Source organism: Ovis aries, chromosome 3 (genome assembly GCF_016772045.2).
Source record: "Ovis aries strain OAR_USU_Benz2616 breed Rambouillet chromosome 3, ARS-UI_Ramb_v3.0, whole genome shotgun sequence".
Lineage (NCBI taxonomy): Eukaryota > Metazoa > Chordata > Mammalia > Artiodactyla > Bovidae > Ovis > Ovis aries.
Genome location: NC_056056.1, coordinates 224320870 through 224339857, shown reverse-complemented (window position 1 = coordinate 224339857; position 18988 = coordinate 224320870). Strand labels below are relative to the sequence as shown.

Sequence of the window (18988 nt, the reverse complement as noted above, 5' to 3'; positions counted from 1 at the left end):
CACGGACTGTAGCCAGCCAGGCTTCTCTGTCTGGAATTTCCCAGGCAAGAATATTGGAGCGGGTCGTCATTTCCTGCTCCAGGGGATCTTCCCGACCCAGGGACTGAATCCAAGTCTCCGGTATGGACAAGCAGGTTCTTCACCGCTGAGCCATCTGAGAAGCCCTCTGCAGTTTTCTTTTCATGTCTTCCCTCATACTTCTGCTTTCAGAGTAAACCCAGCTTCACGCAGCAAGTCAAGAAATGCTGACTCTTATATTTTTGTTGGAAGAGTTTGAGAAGAATTGACATTAACTCTTCTCTGAATCAGGTAGAATTCAGCAGTGGAATCATCTGATCCTGGGCTTTCCTTGCTGAGACGTTACTAGACGGTCACCTCATTATCCTGACTTCTCCTGGGTCTACACAGACTTTCCATTTCCTCTGGAGTCAGTCTCTGTCTTTCCAGGAAGGTGTCCATTGCATCGGAGCTTCCTAATCTGTCGGCAGCCGGCTGTTAATTTGTTTCTCATTTTGTAATTTAAGCCTTTTTCTCTCTCTGATCAGACTAGTTAAAAATAAAATTTTGATGTTTTTGTTTATCTTTCAAATAATTAACTTTGGTTTACTTGATGTCCAGCTGACAGAATGTGGTCCACTGGAGAAGGGGATGGCAAGCCACTTCAGTGTTCTTGCCTTGAGAACCCCATGAACAGTATCAAAAGGCAAAATGATAGGACACTGAAAGAGGAACTCCCCAGGTCAGTAGGTGCCCAATATGCTACTGGAGATCAGTGGAGAAATAACTCCAGAAAGAATGAAGGGATGGAGCCAAAGCAAAAACAATACCCAGCTGTGGATGTGACTGGTGATAGAAGCAAGGTCCAATGCTGTAAAGGAACCTGGGATGTCAGGTCCATGAATCAAGGCAAATTGGAAGTGGTCAAACAGGAGATGGCAAGGGTGAATGTCGACATTCCAGGAATCAGCGAACTAAGATGGACTGGAATGGGTGAATTTAACTCAGATGACCATTATATCTACTACTGCCGGCAGGAATCCCTCAGAAGAAATGGATCAGCCATCATGGTCAACAAAAGACCCCGAAATGCAGTACGTGGATGCAGTCTCAAAAACGACAGAATGATCTCTGTTCGCTTCCAAGCAAACCATTCAATATCACAGTAATCCAAGTCTATGCCCCAACCAGTAACGCTGAAGAAGCTGAAGTTGAACGGCTCTATGAAGACCTACAAGAGCTTTGAGAACTAACACCCCAAAAAGATGTCCTTTTCATTATAGAGGACTGGAATACAAAAGTAGGAAGTCAAGAAACACCTGGGGTAACAGGCAAATTTAGCCTCGGAATGCAGAATGAAGCAGGGAAAAGGCTAATAGAGTTTTGCCAAGAGAACGCACTGGTCATAGCAAACACCCTCTTCCAACAACACAAGAGAATCTACACATGGACATCACCAGATGGTCAACACCAAAATCAGATTGATTATATTCTTTGCAGCCAAAGATGGAGAAGCTCTATACAGTCAGCAAAAACAAGACCGGGAGCTGACTGTGGCTCAGATCATGAACTCCTTATTGCCAAACTCAGACTTAAATTGAAGAAAGTAGGGAAAACCACCAGACCATTCAGGTATGACCTAAATCAAATCCCTTATGATTATACAGGGGAAGTGAGAAATAGATTTAAGGGACTAGATCTGATAGATAGAGTGCCTGATGAACTATGGACTGAGGTTCATGACATTGTACAGGAGACAGGGATCAAGACCATCCCCATGGAAAAGAAATGCAAAAAAGCAAAATGGCTGTCTGAGGAGGCCTTTCAAATAGCTGTGAAAAGAAGAGAAGCGAAAAGCAAAGGAGGAAAGGAAAGATATAAGCATCTGAATGCAGAGTTCCAAAGAATAGCAAGAAGAGATAAGAAAGCCTTACTCAGTGATCAATGCAAAGAAATAGAGGAAAACAACAGAATGGGAAAGACTAGAGATCTCTTCAAGAAAATTAGAGATACCAAGGGAACAATTCATGCCAAGATGGGCTCAATAAAGGACAGAAATGGTATGGACCTAAGAGAAGCGGAAGATATTAAGAAGAGGTGGCAAGAATGCACAGAAGAACTGTACAAAAAAGATCTTCACGACCCGGATAATCACAATGGTGTGATCACTCACCTAGAGCCAGACACCCTGGAACGTGAAGTCAAGTGGGCCTTAGAAAGCATCACTATGAACAAAGCTAGTGGAGGTGATGGAATTCCAGTTGAGCTGTTTCAAATCCTGAAAGATGATGCTGTGAAAGTGCTGCACTCAATATGCCAGCAAATTTGGAAAACTCAGCAGTGGCCACAGGACTGGAAAAGGTCAGTTTTCATGCCCATCCCAAAGAAAGGCAATGCAAAAGAATGCTCAGACTACCGCACAATTCCACTCATCTCACATGCTAGTAAAGTAATGCTCGAAATTCTCCAAGCCAGGCTTCAGCAATACTTGAACCGTGAACTTCCTGATGTTCAAGCTGGTTTCAGAAAAGGCAGAGGAACCAGAGATCAAATTGCCAACATCCACTGGATCATGGAAAAAGCAAGAGAGTTCCAGAAAAACATCTATTTCTGCTTTATTGACTATGCCAAAGTCTTTGACTGTATGGATCACAATAAACTGTGGAAAATTCTGAAAGAGATGGGAATACCAGACCACTTGACCTGCCTCTTGAGAAATCTGTATGCAGGTCAGGAAGCAACAGTTAGAACTGGACATGGAACAACAGACTGGTTCCAAATAGGAAAGGAGTATGTCAAGGCTGTATATTGTCACCCTGCTTATTTAACTTTTATGCAGAGTACATCATGAGAAGCGCTGGACTGGAAGAAACACAGGCTGGAATCAAGATTGCCGGGAGAAATATCAATAACCTCAGATATGCAGATGACACCACCCTTATGGCAGAAAGTGAAGAGGAGCTAAAAAGCCTCTTGATGAAAGTGGAAGAGGAGAGTGAAAAAGTTGGCTTAAAGCTCAGCATTCAGAAAACGAAGATCATGGCATCTGGTCCCATCACTTCATGGGAAATAGATGAGGAAACAGTAGAAACAGTGTCAGACTTTATTTTTTGGGGGGCTCCAAAATCACTGCAGATGGTGATTGCAGCCATGAAATTAAAAGACGCTTACTCCTTGGAAGAAAAGTTATGACCAACCTAGATAGTATATTCAAAAGCAGAGACTTTACTTTGCCGGCTAAGGTCCGTCTAGTCAAGGCTATGGTTTTCCTGTGGTCATGTATGGATGTGAGAGTTGGACTGTGAAGAAGGTTGAGAGCCAAAGAACTGATGCTTTTGAACTGTGGTGTTGGAGAAGACTCTTGAGAGTCCCTTGGACTGCAAGGAGATCCAACCAGCCCATTCTGAAGGAGATCAGCCCTGGGATTTCTTTGGAAGGAATGATGCTAAAGCTGAAACTCCAGTACTTTGGCCACCTCATGCGAAGAGTTGACTCATTGGAAAAGACTCTGATGCTGGGAGGGATTGGGGGCAGGAGGAGAAGGGGACGACAGAGGATGAGATGGCTGGATGGCATCACTGACTCGATGGGCGTGAGTCTGAGTGAACTCTGGGAGTTGGTGATGGACAGGGAGGCCTGGCGTGCTGTGATTCATGGTGTCGCAAAGAGTCGGACACGACTGAGCAACTGAACTGAACTGAAGTGAACTGAATTGAGTGTGCACTGGTTTGTTTCTATCCTGTTACATTTGTTTCTGTTCTAATTTTTATTATTTTCTTCCTTCTACTTGATTTGGGTTTAGATTGCTCTTTTTTAGAGTCTTAAGGTTAATATCTTTCTTTGGTATCTCTCTTTTTAGTATCACTTATGTACAGGTAAATTTAAGTAACTAACTTTGTGATAATGGCTGTGCAGGGCAGTCAGCTCACAACACTTCTGAATATGTAGCACACGGCTCTCGAGGGTCGCTGCAGCCTGCTGGGCACAGTGCGGGGTAGGGCTCGCAGGCGCCAGACGGCAAGTGACCCAGGTGAGGAAGGGCGGTGCTGGGCCTTCGATCACCTGTGCTGTCCATCTGCCCACAGCTCAGACAGCTGAGCCAGCTGGAGGCCACACAGCGGCCCAGGATGCACATGCAGGGCTTGAAACACACACCAGAACTCACTTATCTCAGTATTACAAGACATGACAGCTTTCCCCCCAAAACTGGGGGCTGCTGTCCACTCTGCATGTCCCCTTCAGAGAGAGCGGGTCCGGGGTCTGCACAGGGATGGACATGGATGTGGGGTGGCCACTCATGGACGCCTCCTGTTACAGGGCCTCCAGGGCCATGGAGTGTGGCCGCCTCCCTGGATCACAGGCCCAGATCCTCCAGGAAGCCTTCCTGGATTTTCCCTGCCACATCTGCCCGGTTCAGCCTCCCTCAGGTTTGTGCTGCCCCATACTGCCCCCTCCTTTCATCTCACGCCTCTGCCTCTGGGCCCCACCCGAGTGCCCCTGCACTGATGCCGGGGAGAAGCGAGGTGATCCAGAGGGCTGGGTGCTGAAACGCCAAGGCTCCGGCCTGATGGAGAGCCCAGGGTCCGTCCGGCCTCGCGAGTAGGGGCCTCCCGCTGGGCCTCTGGGTCCTCCCTGAGGCGGCCCTGGCTCCGCTCCCAGCCCTCTCCTGGGGATTTCCAGCCACTCCCAGCTTCTCTGTCCTTCTCAGCTCCGCCTCTTCTTCACCAGCACCTGAGTGACCTCACATGTGCTTCCCTTTAGCCTCTCAGCGTCTCAGCCCCATCCAGGCCTCCTGCCCCTTCTCGGGCCGCGATCGGGGCTGCTGACCACACTGCTCTTCGCACAGCGGGCCGGAGTGACCGGTGGGGGGGGAGGTGCGCCGCCCAGGCTCCGCTGGACCTAACACAGAGCACTTCTGCGCTTGCACGCTCTCTGCAAGTCTGTTTCCCAGCTCCGTGCTTTGTACCACATCCTGCAAGACAGACGCTGGGCCCTGCCTTCAGTCTGAGGAACGGTGGTCTACACTCGCCTCCCCGCCAGACTTTCTCTGACCTGAGCTCCAACGAGCTGGGCTGCAGCGCAGCCCTCGTCCGCACCCCTGACCCTCACCTCTCGGGGGTTGGTGGTGCCAGTGCCGCCCTGTGGTACAAGTCTGCCAGGCACCCCCTCCCAGCTCACCCTGTTCATCTGCTCTGTACACGTGTGGCGGGTGGAGTCACACAGCTCACAGTTCACGACTCAAAAGCACACAGAGCCGTGTGTCCCTCATGCTAGTCTTAACCTTAGTGGTTCAGACAGGAAAGAGTCTGGCTGCAATCCGAGTTCGATCCCTGGGTCGAAGATCCCCTGCAGAAGGGAATGGCAACCCACTGCAGTATTCTTGCCTGGAGAATCCCACGGGACAGAGGACGTCATGGACTCCACAGGGTAGCAAAGAGTCGGACACGACTGAGCGACTAACACTTTCACTTTCACCCCCCACCCCCAAAAGAAGCCCCATCCCCTCACCCGTCACTCCCCAGCCCCCCGCAGCCACGGACCAGCCCCTTGACTCTGAATCTGCCTGTTCTGGAAACTCCGGGTGCGCGGAATCACACCCCACGTGCCCTTGGGGTCTGGCCTCCTCGCTGAGCAGGGCTTTCCAGGTTGGTCCACGCCGAGCCTGTGTCACACCTGACTCTTTCCTATGACTCAGTAACATCCGTCTATGGACACACTGTGCTCAGCTGACCCGCTTCTCCACTAACAGGCTGTTTCCGCCTTTTGTCCGTTATGGTGAAGGCTGCTGTGAAAGAGTGTGGACGAGTTTTTGAGTCGCCAGCTACAAACTGGCATCTGTCATCGGCCTCTACAAGGATTAAATCATGAGCTGCTGCAGCTGCTGACTTTCAACAACCCCCAGAATGAGCTCAGGGTGGATATCAGGAAGGGGGTGCTCCGTGTCCTGGGAAAAAACTGGCAGAACTGGTCTTCAGATAGTCAGGCGTTTTCAGGAGGTTTTATGAGCCCAAGTCTTGCATATCCTTGGGCTTCCCTGGTGGTGCAGACAGTGAAGCGTCTGCCTACAATGCGGGAGACCCGGGTTCGATCCCTGGGTTGGGAAGATCCCCTGGAGAAGGAAAGGGCAACCCACTCCAGTACTCTTGCCTGGAGAATCCCATGGAGGCAGGAGCCTGGTAGGCTACTAGTCCATGGGGTTGCAAAGAGTCGGACACGACTGGGCGACTTCACTTCCACTTTCTTTCAGAAAAGCACTATAATCCTTCCTGGTGATGTTTGCTCTTCATGACCAGCAGAAACCTGTAAAACGCGTGCTTGGTCGCATGTGCTCTGCTTTCACCAAAATCGCACAAATCCTGGCCTTCCCCTCTACCTCTTTGGAGCGAACGGCTTCTGGAAGCTAGCTGAGGGGCTGTCTCCCAGGCTGCGGTCCTCATTTTGCCCCCAATAAAAGTCAACTCACAGCCGTCAAGGTGTGTGCCTGCTGCAGCTGACACAGCGGATGTGTTTCCATTCCTCCCGGAGAAAGAACTGGGGTTCCCCTGAGAGTTGGGCTGTCAGCTCACAGGACAGCTCTTGTTTAATCAAGCCCATTCTTCCAAAGCAGCTGCTTCCCGTCACCTCCCGGCACCGGCGTATGAGGCTCTGATTACCCACATCCTTGGCAACGCTTGCGATCACCTGAGGCCCGACTGCAGCCACGCTGTGGGGTGTGCGGGGTGTCTCACTGTGCATTTGACGTACAGGTTCCTGCTGACTCACGGTGGCTGGCGTCTTTTCAGGGGCTTATTAGCTATTCACGTCCATCTTCTTTGAAGAAGTGTCTACTCAGATCCTTTGACAATTTTCAAAAAATTGTGTTAACTGTCTTCTCATTTTTGAGTGGTAGGAGTTCTTTACATGTTCTGGATAAAAGTCCCTTATGAGATCCACAATTTGCAAACGTTTCCTCCCGTTCTGTGGCTGTCTTTTCACCTTCTCAGCGGTGTCCTCTGAAGCCGGAGCACTTCCCCTCTGGACGAGGCCTCATCTAATCGCTCTTTCTCTTGCTGCTTGTCCTGCTGCCGTACATGAGGATCTTTGGCAAAACCCAAAGTCACAAGGAGTCCGCTCAGCGTCCTGCTACAAGTTCTGCCGTCTTAGCCCTTGGGCGCCGAGGACTGTGATCCCCCTTGAGGTCGCTGGCACACGTGGCGTGGGGCGGGCAGCTGACTTCACTCTTCCGCACGTGGAAATCCAGATGTCCCGGTGCCGCTCGCTGAAAAGACTTCTTTCCCCATTGAGCGGTCTTGGCACCCGTGTCGAAAATCAGCTGGAGTGCCGGGAGGGCTCATTTCTGGGCCCTTGACTCCTTGCAGGTGCCCATGAGGAGCCTCCTGGGGCTCCATCCTGGAGCCTCTTCTGGGTCTTCACTTGATCCCAAACCACAGCAGCTGTCTGTGCCCAGGCCCCTCCCAAGCTCTCCTCCCCACTCCACGCTTCCTGTGCAGAGCCCCTCAAGGCCACGTCCGGGACCCTCGTGCCTTTAAGCTGCTGGGAAGGGTGCCAATGGGCACAGGTGGTTGCCGAGGCTGGTACAGCCACTGAGCACGGGCCTCGGAGCCCCACCCGCCCTCCCACTCTGAGGAGCTGCGATGCTCTACCCCGACTCGTGGCGGCACAGGCAGGCACAGCAGGTGAGCGCCTAAGAGGCCCGGGGCCACGGCTCTCCAGCCCACGCCCTGGACCCCGCCTCCCAGGCCCCCTGGGAAGGAAAGGCGCAGGACGTGGCCTGGCCCTAACGTTGAGGCACGTGACCCGGAGGCGTCCATCCCCTGCTCGGGAGCACAGGGCGTGGTGCCTGGCGGACAGGCGGGCTCCCGGCAGGGGCGGTGGGCAGCGGCATTGGCCAAGGGGCCCTGCAGGGCCTTTGAGAGCCTGGCCGGGGACCCTGCCCAGGCCGCGCCAGCCCCGGCTACAACCTCCTGCCGAAGGCCACAGCGGCCCTCACAAGAGGCCTGCCCACTGCCGCCCACAAGGCTCTGGGGTCCCCACTGGGCCTGGCCTGAGACTCTCAGCCTCACATCCCTGACGGCTGAGGCAGCGCTCCTTCTGAAAGCACCTCCGCTCTCCCCACTGCGTGCCCGGCCCAGGCACCACGGTGCTTCCTCTGCTTTATTCCCTTCAGAAGAGTTTCAGGAGAATTCAGCCAGTGGGGGAGGACCTCTCTTTATGAGGAAAGAGGCCAGTTCAGGGAGGCGGGCTGCTCGTGGGCGGACAGCCTGCTGTGTGCTGGGCGGGGTGCGGCTTGGGGGCCCGGCCTTGGTGTTCTCAGGGGTGCTGCAGGGCATCGGGACCACCGGGGAACCTGCCGGGGCGGGGCCCCGGAGCCTCCGGGGCCAGCAGTGCAGCAGGACGCGGAGCCCACCAGAGAGGGGTTGCCGCTCTGTATTCGGGCAGGGACGGTGGGTTTGTTTGCGTGAGAACCTCTTTCCCTGACGGTCCCATGAGTGGGAGAGAGCCCAGCCAGGTGCCCTGGGTCACCTGCATTCAGGGTGGCGGGGAGGGGGCGGTGGCTTCAGTTTGTCGGGACACACTTCAGGCTCTGAGACACAGCCAGGAGCTCCCGTCTGACCACCAGCCCCCACCCCCCGCCCCAGCCCCTTTCACAGAGATGCTCTCCTGGTGAGCTCCTATCCACCCTTCAGTACCCTCTCAAATGGTCCCTCGGAGACGCAGCTTTGCCAAGGTCATACACAGAAAGAGATGGCTGTACTCTGGGGTTCCACAGCCTGGACCCCAGCCCTCAGCACCACATGTACTAGGCCCTGGACACCCTAAGAGACAACTTCCCTTCCAGCTCGCCTCCCTCCAGGAGCAAACACCTTCTCTGATTGAATGAGTGTGTGAATGAATGATGCTAATAAGTAAGTGAACGCAGGCAGCTGGGCTCTGGTACTTTAAGGCCCCGTGTTTACTGAACGCGGGGGGTGGGGTCAGCACAAGCCGCCCCTCGCAGTTCAAGCCCGCTCACACCAAACTCCAGTCCCACCCCCCACAACACACACACACACACGCAGAGCGTTTCCTCTTCACTGACGCAATCCACAGGTGAGGAAACTTATTATGCACACAGAGCAAGCAAACAGAAAAGCAAAAATTAAATTAGACGGCAGCCTGGAGATGCCCACTGCGCGAAAAAATGCCAGCTAACTGGTTTGCGTCGCCTCCCCTGCAAACGGCCGGGTTTAATTTGGGGCTCTGGGATCCGGCTCCTGAGGCGAGGGGAGCTCTCCGGAGACGGGTGAGGACGTGGTTTCGGATGAGCAGACCCGGATTCAATTAGTAATCAGTTCTGACCCGACTCCCCGGTAGGCGCGCAGAGCTAACGAGCAGAGGGGAAGGAAGCGGGGCCGTGAGCTCCTGCCAGGCCTGCGCCTGCCCGTCCCTGCCTCCCGGCCGGGAAGAATCCATCAATGCCAGCCAGAAGGCACTAGAAGGCGCTCTGGCCGCCTGGAGTTACAGGAGCTGCAGACACACAGGATGCGGGGACTCAGCCCAGCTCGCTGGGGTCACGACGATCCAGCCGGGACCCGAGGGCCTGACCAGGTCCAGGGTCGGCGCAGCAGCCTTGCGGAAGCCAGGCCTGTCCTCCTGGAGGAGCCCTGGTGATTGTTTCGGAGAAGGGTCCCAAAGGCAAGGATGCAAGCACCACGCACGAACACCCAGCTGCTCAGTCACAGCCTGTCCACGGGACGCTGATGGGTAGACGCTCAACAAAGACAGACCCGGCTTTTTAGAGACCAAACCACCTCCAGACCCTCGGAGGGCGCCGGCAGCCCCGGTAGCACCCTGCCGCTTGCTCCAGCCCCGGACGGCAGGTCCTGACCGTCCAGGCGCCCCAGACACGCCCAGGGGGCCCTTCTGGACCAGCGGCCGTGGCCACGGGCCTGAGGGAAGCAGGGTCGGTGCCGGGGCTGGGGGGCGGCCCCAGAGCCCTGCGTGCCCCCAGGGAGCTTCTGGACACCCCAGGCTCTGCGGGTGAGGCCCCTGCAGCCAAAGGCACCGGGGCCTGGACCGGTGAGCCCTCACCCAGGGCTTCCCTGTCCTGCTGGAGGCCCGGTGGGGCCACAGCTCCAGGCTCCAGGCCCCGAGCAGAGTCGCCGCCCGGCCAGGTCCCCGAAAGTCCTTGGAGAGGCTGCTGCTGACCTGGCGGGCTCCTGAGTCGGCCCATCCCTGGCATGGGGCTCATGGCCCTGCTGATCTCTTCCTTGGGGGCTTTTCTCACTGTGGGGGTTGCCCTGGGACCCGCCAGCTCCTCAGAGAGCACCCCCTCACTGGGATGACACATCCCCCTTCCCAATGCAGGCCTGCCCTCACTGCTGGTGAATTCCTGGTCTCGGTGCCCAGAGCTCGCCTGTGTCTGCATGCCCGTCACCTCTCTGTCACCTTCACCACCATCCCCTGCAGGCACGGTGGGCCTCCTCATGCCCTGGGTCAGAGCAGAGGAGGCCTCCGGGCAGAGGCAAGAGACTGAACCAGGGGCCCTCCCTGCACCCCGGGTCAGAGCAGGGGGTGGGGGGCACCACTCTGGGTGGAGGCAACAGACTAAACCATGGGGCCGGGACCCCAGAGCCCACGCAGAGGCCCAGGGGAGCCAGGGCTCAGTCGGAACAGCCCAGGTCCAAGTCCAGCTCCGGGTGACCCCACCGCCCCGCGGGATGGACCCGCTGATACGTCGGAGCCGGCCTCACGGACTGCCATGACCGCGTCTCCCCCAGTTCCCTGCAGAACCAAGGCCCCCACACCCTGCGCGGAGCCACCCATCCCAAAGAACTAGACCAACGCAGCAGGCCCCAGGAGCCCCCAGCCCACTAGAAGAGGAGGTCTGCCCTGCCAGAGGCACGGGGCAGGAGGGGCACCTGGCTCCCACGGCCACTGCGGCCTCTGCCCTCCCAGCTCGCCCGCCGCCCCGCCTCCGGCTGGTATCGTCACCAGACCGCTGCTGGGCCACTGCATCGGCCTCGGAATGCCCAGGCCTCCTGCTGGGCCCCCTGGGTCAGCGCCCCGCGCCCCACACAGCGCCCACGGCATCCCCTGCACCCATGTTGGTGCCTGATGGAAGCTGAGGGGCTCCTCTCTCTGTGAAGTCCGAGGATGGTCCCCAAGGCAAGGATGTTAATAGGACACGTCTCGTCCCCCTGACGGCTCAGCCTCTGGGGAACCGCCAGCCCACCTCCAGAGCGCGTCGGCTATCCCGGGATCCTGGGAACCCGCCGCCTGCCAGGCCCGAGGGCGGCAGCAGCCTCACAGGCATCTGGGCCCCTCACCCCGTGGCAGCACCTTGGACCGCTCCACCCACAGCCAGCCTGACCAGCCAAGGAACGCCCTCAGGCCACGTGGGGATCGAGGTGCCCCAGCCTCCACGCCCATAGGCAGCCCAAGGTGCCGCTGGGGGCCCTGTCCAGCGAGCAGGGGGCCCAGGCGGAACGTCCTGGACGGCCTTGGGGCAGGCGCTGGGGGGCCTGGGCTCTTACCGTCCACGCAGGCGGGCCGGGCTCGAGTGGTGCCCGCGATCTGCCCCTTTCTGCAGGCGCAGCGGGCCGTCTGCCGGGCGATCGTCCTCCGCGGCTGGCTGCTGTCGCGGTCCAGCGTCACAATCTCACAGGTGCCGGCGGCCAGCTGACCTGCAAGAGACGCACAGGCGAGCTGAGCGGATGCGCCCCGGGTACCAGCCCACACGGTGCCCACGCGGTGCCCACGCGGTGCCCACACGGTGCCCGCCACACCGAGACCACCCCATGAAGAGGAGCCAGCGCAGCGTGGGGACGGAGGCCGCTCCCTGAGGGACGTCCGAACTGCTGCCAGCGATGCCGTGAGCCCGGCCCTGTGAATGCTGACGCGTGCACAGGGGACCCCAGTGCCTTAACCGTTCACGCGGCGGGGTGCTGGAGGCCCTGCCCTAGCGACAAGACGTTAACTGTGGCCAGTCTCGGCCCCAGCCAGAAAGGAAGGAGGGAAGGGACTGACCCCCGCTCCTGAGTCAGGAGCAGGGCTGCGAGGAGCTCGGTGATGGGGGCCCAGGCTGACCTGGAGTGGGGGATCCAGCCCAGACCCTCTCCCAGGACCTCTGGGGGCTGTGCCGGCTGCCACTCCATCGGGGAGAGCGGGCCGCACGTGCTAACCTCCAGGCCAGGCCGCCCAGGGTCCCCTCTCCGCCCTTGGTGGGCACACACCTATTCACGCGTGTGCTCGTGAACTGCACAGACACACATAGTTACACAGCAGGTGCAAACACACGCCCTCCACACGCCTGGTGCGTGCACACGGAGGACAGCTCACATGTGTATAGGACTGGGCTGTGAACACGCCGGGGCGAGAGGCTCACAGACCCCGAGCCACACAGACGTGCGCGTGCCCACACACACCGCCTCCAGGGAGCAGGCATCGCCCTGAGAAGCCGGCGTGGCTAGTATCCCGGCCGCAGGGCCTGCCCCCATAAACCACGATGCTCTGAGCGGCCACACCGGATGGGGTGGCCCAGCCGCTCGCCCCACCACCCCACGGAGGCTGCACCCCAGGCACCACAGAACTCCTGGTGACCCCTCCTCACCGTGGGCCAATTCCGCCCCGACACGTGGCCATAGCCTCCACCAGGGCGTCCACTCACTCTCTGCCTCACTCTCATTCCCCCAGCAAACAATAAGCACCTACGGTATGCCGCCTCCCGCGTGGCCCTGGGACCACCGTGGGAGAAAGCGGGCAGGACGCGGCGAGGGGCCCTCCCAGCCGGGGGACACGGCGCCCTACAGATCCCAGTCTGCCCTGCGAGCTCGGTAGGGAGATGGGTCGGGGTGCACGCCGCAGCTCACGAGGGAACCACAGGGAGGTGATACCCAGGAGAGGGGCCCCACCTGCAGGGGCGGGGGTGGCAGAGTCCACTCTGCAGGGACCAGCTGGTGGCCTCCAGCCCCAGGGGCCCTTCTGTGCAGGGGCGGGGGTGGCAGAGTCCACTCTGCAGGGGACCAGCTGGTGGCCTCCAGCCCCAGAGGCCCTTCTGATGCACTGCGTCACCTCTGGTCCCTTCCTCCAAGCAGACCACTGCACTGACCCATCCTGCCTTTTTGTCCCTGAGGTCACCTCCAGGTCCCCAGCCAAGCCTGGGGCCGGGTCCCGGGCAGCATCACACGAGCTGGCAGGACAGAGTGCCCAGAGCAGCCACCAGCTCCGTCAGCCCAGAGCTGCCCTGGCCGGGGGAAGCTGCACCTGGGTGTGACCTCACACTCAGGAGGCCCAGGGCCGTCTGCATCGCCCGGCAGCTCACGGGGACACACAGGCACAGGAGGAGGGACGCGGGGCCCTGGGCACCTCCTCCCAGGCTGTTGGGACCCCCCCGCTTCCTGAGCAGAGCCCCTTCTCAGGCCGACACTGCACAGCCTCCTGAGGCTGAGGCTGAGGCTGCAGCGGCAAGTCTAACCTGCTTGAGCTAGTTACCTACAAAATTACAGACAACACCAGGACTGGGGTGAAACCAGACAGACAGATGTGGACGGCAGTCGGCAGACCCACGGAGGCAGCAGGGATGCTCCTGGGAGGATGAGGAGGCCGAGTCTGGTGACAGGCGGGGCACAGCCTGCAGGGTGTGGTCTTGGGGGCTCACGCGAGGACGCAGGTTCGAGGGCTGGCCCCGCACCACCCTGCGCGGTCGGCTGCGGCGTGGGCTCTGTCCAGCTGTTACTTAAGCTCCTCGGGGCTGCTCTGCTGTCCCCGGTCCTCACTGCGGCCCACCCGGGCCCCAGCCATCTCTGGCCGACGCCAGCGGCTGGCAGAGCCCCGAATCTCCTGGGGTCCCGAGCCCTGGTCGCTAACTAACGGAGCAACCACCCGACCAGCCACACACCTGCCACCCAAGCTGTGACCTGACCAGGGTCTGGCCTCGGTAGCCCAGCGCAGGAAACCCCTGCCCTGGGCACCTCACGCCTCCAGGTCTTGGACCCTCACCGCACGGGGGTGGCCGGGCAAGACCACCGGCAGGGGCTGGAGAGGGTTTCCACATCCATGCACCCAGCCCCGGGCGGCCGTCAGACTGACCATCACCCCCACCTGGTGCCATGACCTTGGACCACGGCCCATGGGGCTGGGGGAGGGGAGGCCAAGGCCACCAGCGGCCCCACCCCAACTCCTCCGCACGCAGAGAGGAGGCTGAGAGCAGGGCCGTGGGCAGCGGTCCATGTCCGGGGCCATAAAAGCCGTCACAGGCTGGAGGCCAACCCCCCGGAGTCTTCACTGGCATCCTGGGGCTGCACGTCTGAAACCGCGGCATCGGCAGGACGGCCCTGGCGAGGTGGGGACCGTGCTGCTCCCCGGGGCCCGGGGCCGTCCTTGCCTTGCAGCCACGTAGGCCCCACGTCTGCCCCAATGTCATAAGGCCTCCCTGCATCCTGCTCTACTCATGAGGTCACTGAGCACTTGGTGAGGGTTCACTTAACAAGGTCAGGACTTCCCTCGTGGCTCTGACAGTAAAGCGTCTGCCTGCGATGCAGGAGACCTGGGTTCAATCTCTGGGTCGGGAAGATCCCCTGGAGAAGGAAATGGCAACTTACTCCAGTACTGTTGCCTGGGAAATCCCATGGATGGAGGAGCCTGGTAGGCTACAATCCATGGGGTTGCAAAGAATCAGACACGACTGAGCGACTTCACTTCACTAACAACCTCATCTTAGCTTGACCACAGATGCAAAGACCCTATTCCCAAATGCAGCCATCTTCACAGGGGTCGGGGCCATCTGAATGTATTTTCAGAGACGCCATCAACCTATAAAACCAAGGGAGTGTAGAAAAGCCCGAGGGGAACGGGCTGGCCTGGGATCCGTGAGCACACACTCCGTGCGCCTGCGGGAGACCACAGGGCTGGTTTATTGACTTATTCTCAGTGCACCCAAAGGGCACACACCCTCCGGCCGTCTGTACCAGCTCTCTCTGCTGCCCTGCCAGCTGCCCTGGGGTCTCCAGCCCTTATTTTCCACCACTGGATTTCACGTTGGGGGTTGGCTATCTGCAGACTTGGATTCCGTCCGCTAGCCTTCACTCCAGCTTTCGTGTGGGCCTCACCCTACACTGAGACCATCTGCCCTGCTGGGCTGGGTCTCAGATCTCGTCCCTGACAGACCCCCAGAGAACCTCATGGAAAAAACGCTCAAACCCTGCTGCCTCGCCCCTGGCTCCACTGCCCCCTGATGACGCTGGCAGGCAGCATGCACTGAGAGGCCAGGACCCCTGGAAGCAAGCGGCCCACGTGAAGGGCAAGGGACAGGGACACGGTGGGCGAGGACCAGCACACGGGCCCAGCACAGAGGCTCCGAGAGACCGGAGGCGCTCCGGGGGGCTTGCAAGAGGCGGCTCCGAGACCCCCGGCCACTGTTCCTGCACCACCCCCCCCAACCCAGCATGGACCTGAGGCCCTCTGGGGCTCAGGGATGAGAGTGCCTGTGTGTACACACGCGTGTGCCCAAGGGTACAAGGGGTGACAGGCTGCTTCTGTGGAGACGGAAAGAAACAAGAGGCTTTGCTGGGAGCCAGGCAGCAACACAGTCTTTAACAAAGACCAGACGCCAGAGGGAAACGCAAGGAAAGGGCGCTCATCCCCTAGGGACGGGCTGCCCTCCCGCAGGGCCTCCCTGGGCCCCTGGACGGCGGCCGCAGTCAGGGTGTGCGTGGGGGGGTTGTGCTAACCCGCAGTTCTGCAGGCTGGATTTTTCCCCTGACACTCGGGACCTTACTCCAGGAAAAGAGCTGGCCACCCTACCCTGGACACTGTCACCTCTGCCTGCAGCTGGGGGGTCCCCTGGGACAATCTGCTTGGGATGGGGGAGTGAGAGGCACCTCAGGAGAGGCCAGGTCACTTCTCAGCTCCATCGTGGCCACTGGCACGGGAGGCAGCTTTGCCCAGCCCGGGGTGCAGACGCTCCGTGAGCTGCAGGGTGAGGGTCTGTGCAGGGACCCGGTCCCCACTGCAGGGACAGAGACAGCGGATGAGCCACAGCTGCCAGGCATGGAGGCTGAGCCCAAGGAGGGAGCCCTGCTTGGGAGAGGCCCACCCTGCGGGGCTCACGGCCCTGTGGCCAAGTGATCCAGGTAGCTGAACGTGCCCCCAAGATCGGGGGCTGGGAACACCCTCCACCCTCAGGGCCCCAGGGGCTAGGAGCCCAGCCTTGCCCCTGCTGGCCACGGTGCTGGGCTGGATGGGTGAGAGCTGTGCCCAGCCCTCGATGACCCCGCTGGGCGGTGCATGCCGTTCTCTTCCCTGTCTGCGCCAAGAGCTCACAGACATCATGCTCACGTCCACGGGACCCTGACTGGGTGCCTGGGGCTCGGGGAAGGGACGTTGGGGAACATTTCTGTGGACCAGGGCCCCCCCAGAGGCCTCCTGGTTCCCGGGATCGTGCAGGCTGTGGACAGTCACTGTCTTCTGGGCATTCAGGGGCGTAGCCTCTGCTGCGATGTTCTGGCCGAGTGAGTCAGCTTGGCCAGGTGTCGTGTCATTTAGTCCCTGAGCCAGAGCAGGCAGGATGGTGGACACCCGCCCCTCGATGTCCCCAGGATGGCCCCCAGAGCAGGGCGGCCGCCACCCAGACCCCAAGCCCAGCCACCGGATGGGCGGAGAGGTCCAAAGGCACGCGATGCGAAGCTGCAGGTCAGGGGTCACTTCTCAGGGCCGGGAGCGCTGTGCACCCTGCTGGAGGTTTTGAGGGGGCTGTCCACATGGAGAGGGCAGTCAAGGCCAGTCTGAGGGGCGAGGGCTCTGCGGTGACTCGGCTGGCCCGGGTCCTCCCTGCAGCGCCTGCCCGTCCGCCTCCGGAGCCCACGCCAGCTGCTGTACCAGGCTCCGCCGACATCCGTCTAGGACCGTGTCTGGCAGGGTGGATTACAGGACAAAGGTTCAGGCTGCCTTGACGGGCACTCGGAGCCTCGAGCGATCACGGACATCAGCCCGTGCCTGCATGAGGACGAAACCAGGGCAGATGAGGTGGCCAGCGGGGCCAGAGCTGACCACCGGCTGGGTCACCACTTGGCACGCGGTGGCGAGGAAGACCAGGGCCCAGGCAGATCCCCGACGGGAGGGAAGACCCGGGTAACGAGGCAGTTCTGCCCTTGGAGAGGGTCTGGGCGAGCCGGGGCGCTGGCTGTGGGGCCGGCCTTACGTCTCCAGTTACAGGAATGGGCCCGGGGAACTCCAGACCCCGACCCTGGTGGTGTGGGGTCCCAGAGGAGAGGGGGCCACGCCAGGGGCCAGCGGTCAGACCCCAGCCTGCAGAGGAGAGGCTGCCAGCCACCCGTAATGGCCCAGAGACATGGCAGAGCACGTGCCAGCCGCGCAGGCATGACACCTGCCACTCCGCGCCAACTTGACCTTTCACCTCTGACCCCCCGTCCCACCGCCGGCCGCAGAGGCAGAGTCCGATGGTCCTGGCTACGTTGGGCGGTCAGTGCCCCCGCCCTGTCCTGCCCCAGTGACCCTGCCTGGCGCTGCTCCATCAGGGACTCGTCAGGAAGGGTAGGGTAATCGGGGGACAGGCCACGCTGACGGAGAGACGAGCCTCAGGGCTCGGAGCACGACACCCGCCTTCTCCCAGCTTAAAGACGAGCCTTCGAACGAGCTCACCCTGCCCTGTGGGTCAGCCCCTGGCCACTGCCGTCAGCATACCAGGGAAGAATCATCTTGGCTTTCCCAGCAAAGCCTCCGATCGTACGCAAGCCCCCAGCGGCCCGCTGACCCGTCCCAGCTGGCTGCTCCGGTCGCCGCCCCTCCTGTCCACCGCCACATCCTCCCCGCCGCCCAGAACCTGGATGGGTCCCTGTGGTTCTGGGTGTGCACCTGGTCACCCTGCCTTCCAGCCCTCCCCCTCTAGCTGGGCAGGGGGGACGAGGCGTTCAGGGAGAACACTGGTGGCCACACAGCCCACTCCCCGTATCGGGACAGACTCCCCGGGGGCCGGGCGAGGCCTGCAGGTCAGAGCTGGACACGGCCCCCCAGGCGCCCTGTGACCTCTCCATGGGAGGGGCCATCTGAGCCTGCAGTCCAGCGGCCTGGCCTCGCCTGGGGGGGCTCCAGGCACGTCCGGCGGGTGCTGTCGTCTGTCTCCTGGTCTGCACGCTGAGTGGGGCAGACCCCACCTCTCCACCCCACACTCCTGGTGAGCCCGCAGGGCCCATGTAGGGTCACAGCCTTGTCGGTCGGAGCAGACTCCTTGGGGAAAAGCAATGGACCCCTAGCGGTTAGGGTGATGAGGGTGGGCATAGGCTGTCTGCTGCTGTGGGCCTCCTCGCTAAGGTCACAGCCACCTGACGGGCTCCAGGCCCACGGATAGCAAGACCCAGAACTCAGAAAAGGGGTTACAAACGACCCCATGTAGCTGGGAGAAACATGGCCCCAGAGAGGCCCGCACCCTCAACCCTGGAGCCTCACACAGGCGAGCACTGCCTTAACTGGTGGAGATGTGAGCGAAGGTCCTGAGTGTGGCTGTAACGCTGGTGCCCGTGGCATCACAGGGTCCCTCTAAGGGGGCAGAGGGAGCCTGACTGCAGAGAGGGGAGGTCAGGTGATGCTGGGCTCGGGGGCTGGAAGAAGGAAGCTGCCATGAGCCGCAGAATTAGGGAAACACAAGGGACAGACGTCCTCCTGGGGCCTCTGGGCGGACCCAGCCCTGCCTGCACCTTGATCTTGGCTCAGTGAGACCCGTGTCCATTTGCGACCTGCAGGAGCGCAAAAGAGTGTGGTGTGTTCAAGCTGCAGCCCCGGCAAACAGGCCCCGGGACTGATGACCGGGGGGACCACTGAGGCTGGGCCTGGTGGGCAAGGCTGGCCGCCCGGGGGAAAGGGCCCCCAGATGCTGTTTCTGGAAGGCAGAGCCTGCAGTGAGTGGGCCAGTCAGTGTAGCCCACATGGCCCCCACTCCGGGATTTTCTGGGGGTGTCAGAGGCAGAGGAGCCCCACGTCTGGGTCCTGGAGAGCT

General features: G+C 60.0%; 1 protein-coding gene across 2 annotated transcripts in view; it reads right to left on the bottom strand.

The window, feature by feature from the left end:
• Window positions 1-18988, bottom strand: part of TAFA5 (TAFA chemokine like family member 5) — a 179560-nt gene that overhangs the window by 58800 nt on the left and 101772 nt on the right. For both annotated transcript variants that reach the window (XM_004007052.5, XM_042247899.2), the window contains exon 2: window positions 11514-11663. In XM_004007052.5, the coding sequence (XP_004007101.3) occupies window positions 11514-11663 (150 nt within the window). The remainder of the gene's footprint in view (window positions 1-11513; window positions 11664-18988) is intronic.